The following is a 13,984-nucleotide window of genomic DNA, read 5'->3' as shown; positions in this document are numbered from 1 at the left end:
AGCCATACAATAGACATTCCCATTCTAAAAGCGAGAAATTCGAAAGAAGAAAGGGGCAAATTCTGATTTTAAGCCTCCAGAATAATCCCCCTGGTGGTCTGTCCTTTGGGCTCACCAGGCTGGTGGCCCTGCCTTCCAGATCCACAGGAACTCAGGAAGAGGCAGCCTTGCCCTTTAAGAAGGAGCCAGTCTGGGCCTGTGGTGGGAGTGGCAGCCCTCTCAATCTCTGAATCTCCTTCGGGGTCATTCTTCCCTTATCCTGATGGATAACACAGCCAGAAAGCTCTATTGTCCCATCCCCTAGAATCCCAGAGGTCTGACAGCCTTCCTTCACTGTTGCCCTGTCTTTGTCCCCTTTAGTCTAAATGAGCATAACCCCATCCCTATTCCTGACTTTCGCTGAGATGGCTGATTAAATCGATGAGTCACATTCTTTATGCAGTGATTGTCTAGCTACACCCTCTGTGTTCTCTCCAGAACATGGTTTCTTATTTTTTGCAGTATTGATAGCCTGTGAATTTTCGAGATCTTCAAGTTCTGTTTTTTTTTTTGTTTTTTTTTTTTTTTGGTGGTGGTGTTGTTTGTGTGTGTGTGTTTTGCTTAACAAGTTCTTCAATTTCTCTCTCTACTTTTGTATTTTACTGTCAGCAGCATGGCATGATCTAGGCTGCATTCTTGATTTGTTAATGTTTCATTTATTCATTAATGAGGATTCCTCCTTTACTTTCCAAGCCTTAAAGCCAGGCTGTTAACATGGTTAGAGGTACGTGAAAAAGATAAATATACTTAACATTTTCCTTAAGAGGGAATTTTATTGGTTATGTGTCTCAACCCATATGCTTTAAAAAAAATAAAAAATTTAGAGTGCCTTTTTGTCTTTTCCTGCTTCCACCCCTCATGACAAACTACCATTTCCCCACCTATACCCATACCCCTGTCTTCATCAGTGTTCTTTTAATGTTTGCTACCACAAGACTCCATTTTGGCTCAAGTGCTCGGTGTAATCAGCAAACAGCCTCTTGCTTTCTATACACTGGAAAGAGACAGAAACTTTAGAACACACTGGATTTCATTGTTTTCTATTATTGAAAATACATGTTTATGATAAAAAATTAGGATACAAGAAAAGATGAAGAACCTTACCAACCCACAGGGAAAACCACTGTTAATATTTTGCTATATGTTTCCAGTCTGTGTATATTTATTTAAATATATATATAATTTTAGAAATAAAATTATCTTACTATACAATTTTGCATCCTCTACTTTTCTCTTAATTTACCCCCACTATTTTTCCATTTTCTTAAATATTCTATGAAAATATCTCAAGTGGCTGTATAATATTCTGTGCAATGGATAAGCATTCTTTTTAGACGCTTACATTGTTTACAGTTTTTGCATTGCACACAAGTCTTGGACCATAGCTGTATTTAGTAAGTTATATTCACAAAGTAAAATATCTGGGCTGTATTCTAAGTTTCCTGATGTAGTCTTTCAAGAAGCAGTATAATGAGTTGGTTAATGTGCAGATTTCAGAGTGACATTTGGGTTCAAATTTGGGGGGGGGGGCGTTCAAATTCTTTCTCCTTATATATGATCTTGGGCAAGATATTTCATCTTTCTTGATATCTGACTCAGTTTTTTTTTTAAAGATAATAACTCATTGGGTTATGGGAAGAATAAATAAAACTTTTTAAAATTCCATTCCCTAAACTAATAGATGTGCAGTAATTATTTATTATTATATCTCCGATCGCTTTCCAGAAAGTTTGTACCAGTAGTTTACAACTGTTCACACATACTGGGGAGAAGATTGTATAGCTGACAACCTACAGGCCGGATTCTAGACACCAGTGGAGGGCATAAAACATCGGAAGATTCCAGGGGGGTGTGACTTATGGCTCCTCTCACGTTCACCCTTCGTCCCTGGATACCAAAGTCTCCACGGCTCTACATTTTCCTGCTTAAACATTTCTTTTAAAGCATATGTAATTCTGTAATCCCCATTTAGGTATTGGCTATCCTGAATACCTTTAGCTTTTTGTTTTTTCCAGTATATGAGTATTATTCCAGAAAAAGCTTTAAGTCAAAGTACTGTTAAAGCACTATTAAATATTTAACACTTGAACCACTTGAACTAAGGTATCAGCCAAAAACCGTAATACTGAACATATTAGCTGTTGTTTCTCTCTCTCTTCCCTCCCAACCAAAAGATGAAGCTTATGACCAGCCTTTTGCCTAATGTGCAGAGTAATGTTAAAAATAAGTACATGTTTTGGGTTTCTTTCTTTTTCTCATTTATGTATGTATGTATGTATGTATGTATGTATGTATTTTTTTGGCTGCATTGGGTCTTCATTGCTGCGCATGGGTTTTCTCTAGTTGCAGCGAGCACGGGCTTCTCTTCATTGTGGTACGTGGGCTTCTCACTGCGGTGGCTTCTCTTGGGGGGCACGGGCTCTAGGTGCGCGGGCTTCAGTAGTTGTGGCACACAGGCTAAGTAGTTGTGGCTCACGGGCTCTAGAGCGCAGGCTCAGTAGTTGTGGTGCACGGGCTTAGTTGCTCCGTGGCGTGTGGGATCTTCCCGGACCAGGGATGGAACCCTTGTCCCCTGCATTGGCAGGCGGATTCTTAACCACCGCACCCATGTTTTGGGTTTTAAATTTTTTATTTTATAGGCTTTATGCAATGTCTGCCTATCTAGAAATTTTAATACACATACATATATATATGTATATATATATATATTTTTTGTATTTGTGTTTCTGTATATGCCAAGCCAGCTGTCTCTCCAGGTATATTCTAATATCAGTATGATACCTCCTAGGTAGATGATTAATTGGTCCAAACCTAAATAGAAGTACAGTAAATATCTGATTGGTGCCTGGAGTTAGAAAGAATTATGAAGAGCATATATTTAAGCAACAGTGTAGTCTGTGAAGTAATTAACAAATTTTTTCCAAAATTTCTTTCAAAATAATTTTCAGAAGTTAATCAGACATATCACAGATTGGGCTACAAAGTTTGCAGGCATTCTTATATCCATAAATGCCTCAGGCCATTCCACTTATTTCTATTTTCCTTGTCCTATGTTTAAGAAACATAGAGGAAGAAGGGTTAAAATAATGCATTAAATGTCATTTTCTAAGAAATAACTCACCAAAGAGATTCTTGGAAAAATTTGTTTAAAGAGAAGGGAGGGACTTCCCTGGTGTTGCAGTGGTTAGGAATCCGCCTGCCAATGCAGGGAACACGGGTTCAATCCCTGGTCCGGGAAGATCCCACATGCCATGGAGCAACTAAGCCCATGTGCCACAACTACTGAGCCCGCAAGCCACAGCTACTGAGCCCACGTGCCACACCTACTGAAGCCCGCGCACCTAGAGCCCTTACTCCGCAGCAAGAGAAGCCACCACAATGAGAAGCCCGCACACCGCAAAGAGTAGCCCCTGCTCACTGCAACTAGAGAAAGCCTGCATGCAGCAACGAAGACCCAGTGCAGCCAAAAATAAATAAATAAATTTATTTTAAAAAACAGATAGATAGATAGATAAAAGAGAAGGCAACCATGTGAGTGACATCTGGGCACCAGCTGTCTGCTAGGTTCCATACTGGTGCTGTTTCATTTAATCCTCCATAACTCCTGAACTAGTGGCATCCTAACATCGGTGAGAATATGAGACTTACTGCTGAGGAAACTGAGGGACTTTGCCTGATTCACCACGTGGAACCAGGTCTGGAAAGTACTTGATGCTCAAAAATATTAATTGGATTAATTAATCTGTCAAGGTTACACATCTGGTGAGCAAATAGCACAGATTCAAACTTGGGGACATGCTAATAATAATTGTGGTTAATGTTTGCCAGGCTCTTACTGTGTGCTGGGCACCGTGCTAAATATATTATACAGATTCTCATTTACTCCTTAAAAAAGCCCTCCAAGGGTAGATAGTTTAAGTATCTTTATTTTACAGAGAAGTCACTGGTATTATGCTAGAACTAGGATTTGAACTCAGAAAGTGTGAGCCCAAACGCCATGATTTTAGTCACCAAATTGTACTGCTTTTATCAGTTACCTGTCATTTCATCATATGAAATATTACCAAGTGATTTGGGAAAAAGGAGTTCCATGGTCAAAAAAAATTGGGGGGAAACATTGCGTCAGAAAGTAAACTTGGTTCCTGACTTCAGGAATTCTCTGAGCTTTCAGGATGCTAATGCAACTTATGAATCCTCAAGAGAAGACATAGAATGCAACATTTTCTAAGCTCATTTGGCCTCCTTTCCCACCAGGACAGTATTAGCGTCTCACTGAGCCAGTGTTCTGTGGAACACAGTTCGTAAAATGCTTGCCAAACTCGACGGAGGGTTGCTGTATCATCTCCTTCCTAAAGAGGAGAATGAGAAAGAGGTCCTCAAAAGCCTGCTCCGTGCCTGTTAGTCTTGGAGTCATATATTGCTTCTTTTCGTGGTATTGTAAGTCTGTGTTTTAAAGAAAATAATTAGCATTATTTTAATATTTCACATCATTTTCTCATAGTGAACCAAATAAATTTTATATGAGAGAAGGATGGGGGCCCATGGATGCCTGCCTCAGTTGTGCAGTATGTGTTTTTCTACATCCCTGTTCCCCTGAGCTAATTAGGCTGATAGAATTGTGGTGACAGTTTGTTTTTGTTTTTTTAATTGAATATAGTTGATTTACAGTGTGTTAGGTGTATAGCAAAGTGATCCAGTTTTTTAATATGTGTGTGTATACTTTTTCAGATGATTTTCCATTATAGATTACAAGATATTGAATGTAGTTCCCCGTTCTATACAATAGGTCCTTGTTGTTTATTTTATGTATGGTAGCGTGTATCTATTAATCCCAAATTCCTAATTTATTCCCTCCCCTCCTCGTTGTGACAGTTTTGCCTCAGCCTCCAGTGAATGGAAAGGTTTACCATGAGAACTTAATCTAACCCTGACTTCTGACATTTTACTTCTTATTGGCACAAAAGGTGACCAGTTACACTGTACACATAAAAATATCTGGTCGTTGTTTTTATTCTTTTGTAAAATATTTCATATGCTGATTTTCAAAATGTTTCAGGAGAGAAATTGACTTGTAGTACTTGAAAGTTCACGGATTAGGGCACTACATTAAAACAGGGTTTGTGCAGAAAAAAACACGCTTTCTGTTTCTAGGCCAGCAGCTCTACTTTGGGGACATTTATTTCATACAGTGCTGTATGATAGAGACCAAGATTTATAGTTGGAGATTTCCTGAATAACAACTCAGATAGCAAATGCCTCAGTGAAACAACTTTCCTGTGCTCTGCAAAGCAAAAAGTAGCACAATAGAATGGATGGTTTGTCTCCAGATTTCTGTGGGGTGGTATTTTGGGTTTGGGTTTTGTTTTGTTTTGTTTGTTTGTTTTCGGTTCTCTTGCAAGACAAAATGACATTAATTATTTTTCTTTTTGGCTTTAACCTAAAATTGGAAAAATTTCACCCTTCTCTCCCCTTCATCCTTCTCCCAGTATCCTCCCCTGCCACACACCCCTCCTTCTCCCAGTCTCACTTGGAACGGACCTGGTACTTTTCCACACAGAGCTACTTATGAAAACCATCTCAACTCAAAAAACAAAACACAAAAAACAAATTTGAAGACAGTCTGCTTGAATGATAGAAAGGAAATTCCTTTTACCTCCATTTTGTTGTGCCTGGTAAGTGATTCAGATTTTCCTTCTGCAGAGAGAAGAAAACGCAAGCAATACTAATACAAAAGAGTCCCATTTCCCGCCCCCCAAAAGGAAAATGAGGTTCTGTGACAACCTTGAAGATGCTCATAAGGAATAGCTTCACCTCTGGTTTGGGATGAGATGTTCACATATTGGTGTTGAGGTTCAGTACGAGCAACCAATGGAAGGAACAGGGAAGAAGCAGTAAATGCGAGGGCAGCAGGAGGAGACACAGGCCAGTTCTGGTTTTCTGTGGGTTTTCAGGTCAAATTGAAGACAGTCGTTTTAACCAATGGTGCTGAGACAACTGGATGTCCACATTCAAAAGAATGAATTTGAGGGCTTCCCTGGTGGCGCACTGGTTGAGAGTCCGCCTGCCGATGCAGGGGACACGGGTTCGTGCCCCGGTCCGGAAGGTCCCACATGCCACGGAGCGGCTGGGCCCGTGAGCCATGGCCGCTGAGCCTGCGCGTCCGGAGCCTGTGCTCCGCAACGGGAGAGGCCACAACAGTGAAAGGCCCGCATACCACAATCAATCAATCAATCAGTCAATAAGTAAATAAATAAATAAGGAAAGAAAGAAAGAAAAAAAGAAATGAAAGAAAGAAAGAATTTGGACCCTTACCTCTCACCAGTACAAAAAATTAACTCAAAATGGATAAAAGATATAATAAATATAAGAGTTAAAACTATGAGGCTCTTAGAAGAAATCATAGGTATTTGTGACCTTCAGTTAAGCAGTGGTTTCTTAAATATGACATCAAAGTACAAGCAAAAAAAGAATGGATAGATGGGGGACTTCCCTGGTGGTCCAGTGGTTAAGACTTCACTTTCCAATACAGGGGTGCAGGTTCAATTCCTGGTTGGGGAGCTAAGATCCCACATGCCTTGCAGCCAAAAAACCAAAACATAAAACAGAAGCAATATTGTAACAAATTCAGTAAAGACTTAAAAAAAGAAAAAGAATAGATAAATGGGACTTCATCAAAATTACAACCTTTTTGTGCTTCAAAAGACACCATCAAGAAAGCAAAAAGACAACCCACAGAATGAAGAAATATTTTCAAATCATGTACCTGATAAGGGATTTGTATACCAAATATATAAAGAACTCTTATAACTCAATTATTAAAAAAAAAACCCAGCTAAAACATGGGCAATGGATTTGAAAAGACATTTCTCTAAATAAGATATGCAAATGGGCAATAAGCACATAAAAAGATACTCAATATCATTAGCCATGAGAGAAATGAAAATCAAAACCATAATGAGATGCCACTTTGCATCTACTTAGGATGGCTATAATCAAAAAGACAGCTGAGTGTTGGCAAGGAGCTGGGGAAATTAGAATCCTCACACAGCACTGATGGGAATGTAAAATGTTGCAGCTGCTTTGGAAAAGTCTGGAAGTTCCAAAAAAGATTAAACATAGAGTTACCTTATGACCCAGCAATTCTACTCCTAGGTATATACACAAGAAAAAGCAGAACATATGTCCTTGCAAAAACTTACACACTAATGTTTACAGCAGCATTATTCACAGTAGCCAAATAGTAGGAAAAACCCAAATGTCCCTAAACTGATAAATAAAATATGATATATATCTATACAGCAGAATATTATTCAGCAATGAAAAGGAATGCAAAACTAATATATCCTACACAATAGATGAACCTTGAAAACATTATGGTAAGCGAAAGAAGCTAGTCACAGATGGCCATGTATTTTATGGTTCGATTTATATGAAATGTCCAGAATAAGCAGATCTATAAACAGAGAGTAGATTAGTGGGTTGGAAAATTAGGAGTAAACGGAGAATATTGTAAATGAGCTATAGGGCTTCTTTTCGGAGTGATGAAAACGTTCTAAAATTGTTAAGTGATGGTCTCACAACCCTGTGACTCTGCTAAAAGTCACTGCATTATACATCTTAAAAGAGTGTATGGTGTGTGAATTCTCTCTCCATAAAGCTGTTATTAAACACAACAAAATCATATAATTAGTGTCGTACAGAATTCCATTTATAATTTTAGACTCTTGGGCTAAAACTCAGCTCAGAGTTTTAAGTGACCTGTTCCAGGGCGTCCAGCTAGTGATTGGAAATCCAGACTTCCTGAACATCAGGCCAGTTGTTTTCTGTATTGTGATTGCGACAGGGAGTTTGACCCCAACAGACCATAAAAATCACACTTAATGAATTTTATTGGTTTGGCTGGGTAACACTAGCTTTGTAACAGATAAGCCACTGAGGCTGAGGTTAGCAGTAGAAATTTAATTCTTTTTCAGGTAAGATTCAGTAGCTTAAGGCAAGGATGAGGGGGTACAGGAGGCTCTTTACCACACAGATAACCCAGGTCCCTGGGTTACTCAGGGACCCAGGCTGATGGGAGATCTTCCATCTTCTCTTTCAAGGTTGCCCTGGGCTTTAGCATCCTGCTAGCAGGCGGGGAGAGGGAAGAGTGGAGGCTTTTGAGACATAGATCCAAAGGATATTCAGCCCACGTGATGACTGGGTACTAGTTTAGAAGCTTGCATATCATGGTCCCTGCTTCCCTGTGAGGTAGTTTAATACCCTGAGAGCAGTGTTAGGGAGCCAGCCTAGCTGGTTATTCTGGGGCAGAGTTTACTGACTGTTCCAGAAGAATGGTCTTGCTGTCATCAGTCAATCTTCATTGATCATATACTGACTAATAATTGATAAGTTTCCAAGCTGTATATTATGAGGAGACTCTTAGAGATCCTGCCTTGCCAGAGTTCTCGAGGAGGTGACCCCATTTAGACAGACTCTAAATTTGCCATACCCAGCACCTATTTACAACAGCACCCGCAAGACGCAGCCGAGGCTGTCTATCACTTACAGTTGTGAGGTAGGTGACTGACAAAGAGGGAGTTCCAAGGGAATAAATGTAACCCTAGGACGTTTACCCAACTTTGACAGCGAATGTACTATGCTCTGACCTTACACTGAAGAGTGAAAGCATCTGCATCTCCAAACCATGGGGCCTTTACTCCTACTCTGGAAAAAGCCTGGAGTGTCCTGTTACCACTTTTATTTTACACTAGGCTGTGAGACTGCCTTCTTTTGTTTGAGTCCTGAGAGTTAAAAATTGGAATTTGAGGGGCTTTTTGAAAAAAAATTTTATTGAAGCACAAATGATTTACAGTGTTAATTTCTGCTGTGCAGCAAAGTGATTCAGTTATACATATACATATTCTTTTTCATATTCTTTTCCATTATGGTTTATCATAGGATATTGAGTATCCTGTGCTATACAGTAGGAACTTGTGGTTTATTCATTCTGTATGTAATAGTTTGCATCTGCTAATCCCAAACTCCCAATCCATCCCTCCCCCACACCCCTCTACCTTGGGAACCACAAGCCTATTCTCTCTCTCTTTTTTTAAAAATAAATTTATGTATTTATTTTTATTTGTTTATTTTTGGCTGCACTGGGTCTCCGTTGCTGTGCGTGGGCTTTCTCTAGTTGCAGTGAGCAGGGCCTACTCTTCCTTGCACTGCACGGGCTTCTCATTGCGGTGTCTGTTCTTCTTGTGGAGCACGGGCTCTAGGCACACGGGCTTCAGTAGTTGCAGCACGCAGGCTCAGTAGTTGTGGCGCACGGGCTTTGTTGCTCCGCGGCATCACAAGCCTATTCTCTATATCTATGAGTCTGTTTCTGTTTCATAGATAAGTTCATTTGTGTCATACTTTAGATTCCACATATAAGTGATATCATATGGTATTTGTCTTTCTCTTTCTGACTTACTTCAATTTAGTAAAAATTATAATCTCTAGGCCCACCCATGTTGCTGCAAATGGCATTATTTCATTATTTTTTATGGCCGAGTAATATTCCATTGTATATATGTACCACATACATATTCTTTATCTGCTCATCTGTCAATGGACATTTAGGTTGCTTCCATGTCTTGGCTGTTGTAAATAGTGCTGTTATGAACATAGGGGTACATATATCTTTTTGGATTAAAGTTTTTTCCGGATATATACGCAGAAGTGGGATTGCTGGATGGTATGGCAACTCTATTTTTAGTTTTTTGAGGAACCTCCATACTGTTTTCCATAGGGGCTGCACCAATTTACATTCCCACCCACAGTGTAGGAGGGTTCCTAGAGGAGCTTTTTGATGTCTTTCAATTAGTAGCTCTATGGCCTTGGCTTTTCTGGGCCTCAAATTAGCATCTGCAAGTGGTGATCCTAATAGCACCTTTCCTTATGGGGTGGGCTCGAGGATTAAATGATAATCCCCGTCAAGTATTAAATCCAGGTTCTAGAATAAAATAGTGCTAATAACCACTAGTTACCATCGATGGTAATAGCATTTTCTTTTGACTTTCAAGGTAGTGAAACATTGATGCCTAATGTTGCAAAAATGCTACATTTACAAGTCATTGGCAGTGTCCTAAAAGATGTTATGATGTAACTGTGATGCTTGGAAAATGTTTTTCTTAAGCAGTCAGAATCTTTCATTTAATAACAATCTGTTCGGTACCCACTATCTGTAAATACATTTCCAGGACAAAGGGATTATGAAAAGGAAGGAGAGATGGCTTTTGCTTTTGAGTACTTCATGATGTCATATGCATTAGCAATGGCTACATTTTAAGTAGGCTATAGTTAACCTAAGTTTTTAGAATAGTTAGTGTTTTCAGCCAACTACACATATATTCTAACACAGACAAAAATTAAGGTGATTATCTTTTTAAAAAGTAAGCCCAAGTCTAAAATATCACACTTCAGAGTTGTTTTTATTTTAGCTTCCTGCCCCTTGGTCCCAAATGTCAATTTATCTCCCCCACTCCTACTACAAATTGTCAGTTTACCTCTCTGCCACCCTTCATACATCTACCCCTGATTAAGGGATTATTATAAAGCAGTTATATACTGTTGTGTTAAAAACAATTTTGTACGTTTTTTCAAGATAATTATTTGAAAACAGGTTTGTTTTAATGTGAAGTAGCATAATGCTGTAATTTGTAGTTTATTTAGATTAGAAACTTGGTCTAGTGCAGTGGCTTTTAACTTGGCCAGATTTTTATCAAAAAGGCAATGTTGTTATTGACTTCTTACATTTTAAAAAATTCATCAAAGGGGTTTCCCTGGTGGTGCAGTGGTTGAGAGTCCGCCCGCCGATTTAGGGGACACGGGTTCGTGCCCCGGTCTGGGAGGTTCCCACGTGCCGCGGAGTGGCTGGGCCCGTGAGCCATGGCCGCTGAGCCTGCGCGTCCGGAGCCTGTGCTCGGCAACGGGAGAGGCCGCAGCGGTGAGAGGCCTGCGTACAGCAAAAAAAAAAAAAAAAATTTCATCAAGACTTTGGTACTCTTACGTTCATTTGAAGCCCTTGTTGGTTATGTAAAAGCAAACTTGTCATCTCATTTTATCAGTTCCTTGTTCTCCCAGTTTCCCCAGTCCCCCCAGTCCCCCTAGGATGTTAGACCTGGGAGAGACCTTAACATCCCATCCTTCTCATCTCCTGCCCCTTTAGCAGAGGACAAAAGTGAGGCCCAGAGAGGTTAGGGGGCATGCCTGGGGTCACACAGTGGACGTGGAGCTGAGTCCTCCCTCCACACGGTGTCCCTCTCCTGGCTGGGATTATTCTCTTTCCTTTGACCCCCTCCTGCACTTTCTAAGCTGTCACCAAGTCTTGTTACCGTTTCCTTGAAATGCCTCTTGTTTTCCTCCCTTCCCATTTCTTCCTGTCTCATCCAGTCCCTCAACTCCTCACAATGGGAAAGGCTGACAGAGTGCTTTATCTTTGGAGCATCCATCATACAAGATTACTTTTCTCTAATTACCAGTGTCAGCCTGTCACTCCTCTGCTGCGAAGCTGCCGAGAGCTCCCTGCTTCCTGTGGCAACAAACGTCATCACTTCTCTTACGCCAGCTCCTTCAGAACCTCACTTCACTATGTGTGCTCAGCTTTATTCCTTTCTTCCCATGAACCCCAAAGGCCCAGAGTCTTCTCTGGGTTTGCTCCGTGAATCAGCCATGTTTCCTTTATGGCTTTAGTATGTCCTGTTCCCCAGCTCCTAAGCGCTTCCCCTGCCTTTCCAAATACTCCCCTTTTCTAGGCCAAATCCAGATCCCACCACCTTCTCATTGTTTTCTCTATTACTCCAGTGATAATCCAGTGATCTCCTTTATTCCCCAACTTTTTCTTCTTATGCACTAGCATGTAGCATTGGGCAGCATAGCCTCTCTTACATGGCTCTCTGGTTTTTCCCCACAATTGTGTTGCCTTCTCAATTATGTTTAATGCTCTTTGAAGGCAGGGCTTACGTTTATGTTTTTCGCATATACTCCACGTTTTGCATTGCCTGAATAAGTGGTCAGTAAATACTCCTTACTTATTAGGGACTCTTTGAGCTTTTAAAAGATGTTGGCCAGAGCTGCAAGCAGTTGAGACGTTTTACAGTGTTCACTGCTTGGATCAGGATCAGTTGTTAATACTGCAGAACAGCCCTCTCCCGACTGCCAAGTGTTGATGGGATGGCGCTGTTGCTGTTAATGATCTTCTGCTGGGACTGGTTATATAGGTGTGGAGCTCACACTCATAGTTGGTGATTGGGCGGTGGGTTCGTGGCAGGGAGGTGAGAGCTTGCACCCCTGCCTCTTGGGTCTTACAGTAGGGAAGGGTTCTTCAAGAATGGATAAGGAAGCGCATTATTCTCTGAGCTCCGCAGATTCTCAGCACACCAGTGTGAAATGGGAACTGGCCTGGCTCCCCTCCCACTGTGTGTTTTTGAGCCAGTAATGACCTTGGTGCTCTCTTTTCTACAATACTGGCACAATGTCCTAAGATTTAATCTCATCTTTTTCAGAATCCAGTAAATAGCTTCCCCCAAAAAGGTAAGCATGCTGTAATAAGTTCCTGGTATTGGAAAAAGGAATGTGTCTTATTTAAAGAAGACAGCGTCTGCTTTCTGAATTTCACTGTCCCTTTTCCATGCTTCCTACCTTTCCTGGTAGTCATTTCCAGACTGAGGCAACTGCAAATTTTACTGCACCTGGGACTACACTCTCCCCACAGCATAACCCCTACAAGAATGTCCTCCACTAAGGGCTCATAAACTTGGAACTGTTTTTTTCTGTAATGTCAGCAAGACTCATTCCACCCATACAAATATGGTTTGGCCTTTTTCCTCTTTGGCACAAAAGAGAATTGGCAGAGACTCTGATAAAAGTGAAGTTGACAAGCTCTGGCTTGGAAGTGAGTTCAGTGCCTCTAGGCTTGTCATCCCCCTTGTTCTTGTGTGTTCTGAATTCTTGTCCCACCCAGAAAGTTCTCTCTTCCCATCTGTGATACCTAAAGATGTTTCACATCCTGCTCCTTTTGTTAATGTCTCCATCACAGGTAGTAAGATACTGCATCTCTTCAGTTACAGAAAGTTACTGAACTGGAGTCACCTTAAGGTTTTTTTAATCCCTTTAGGTGGATGGAAGTCTGCTTAGTTGAAGAATTGCCACCAACCACTGAACTGGAAGAAGGGCTCCGGAACGGAGTTTACCTTGCAAAGTTAGCCAAGTTCTTTGCCCCCAAAATGGTATCGGACAAAAAGATCTATGATGTGGAACAAACACGTTATAAGGTAACTGAGATCTAATTGGTTCTGGCCTCCAGCTCAAAGTGAAAGTTCAGTCTTTCCCTTCCTTTCCTTTCTTTCAGTGTTTCTATAAGGATTTTGTGGGAGATGGGGTGTGGGGAAAGGGGATGTCCTTGGTCTTTTAAGCCTGTAAATAATCATTCCTGAGGCAGCAGCAATTTTAACAGCAAAGCATTTTTCTATTTCTGGTCTGAGGCCGAGAGACCTCTGCTTTGTGGGGCTTCCCAACTCCCACCCCCGTTGTTCCTTCATGGAGGTCATTTTATTAGTGCCAGTAACTGTAAGAGTGGGGGGGCCTCTACCCCTCCTTTTTTCACCATCAACACAGTTTATTACTCCCCTTGTTCTCATCAAGGAATAAAGTACCCAACTGGGACTTGAACTTGTGGCCCTAAAGAGTTAGGCCCAAAGTGATTTTTAAAAAAAATTCTGATATTGAATAGTCAGGAACTCCTTTCCCTTTGGTGTTTAAAACAAATTAAGACTACCCTTTTTATATGCAACTAGTTTTAAGAATTAGTTCATGGCTAATTTGGGAAGGCATATGGGTGAGAAAACCAAACCAAAATAAATGCCAATCTTGTATTAATAAAAAAAATTCTGGGCTTCCCTGGTGGCGCAGTGGTTGAGAGTCC

General features: G+C 40.7%; 1 protein-coding gene across 1 annotated transcript in view; it reads left to right on the top strand.

The window, feature by feature from the left end:
• The window catches only part of IQGAP2 (IQ motif containing GTPase activating protein 2), a gene marked incomplete at its 3' end in the record, with an annotated part of 289,379 nt that overhangs the window by 131,688 nt on the left and 143,707 nt on the right, over positions 1 to 13,984 (top strand). The window contains exon 3 of the mRNA XM_079703550.1: positions 13,178 to 13,334. Coding sequence (XP_079559676.1) covers positions 13,178 to 13,334 — 157 coding nt within the window. The remainder of the gene's footprint in view (positions 1 to 13,177; positions 13,335 to 13,984) is intronic.

The sequence above is a fragment of the Hyperoodon ampullatus genome (assembly GCF_949752795.1).
Source record: "Hyperoodon ampullatus genome assembly, chromosome: 4".
NCBI lineage: Eukaryota > Metazoa > Chordata > Mammalia > Artiodactyla > Ziphiidae > Hyperoodon > Hyperoodon ampullatus.
The sequence above is the reverse complement of the archived record's forward strand: the minus strand, read 5'-3'. Positions and strand labels throughout refer to the sequence as shown.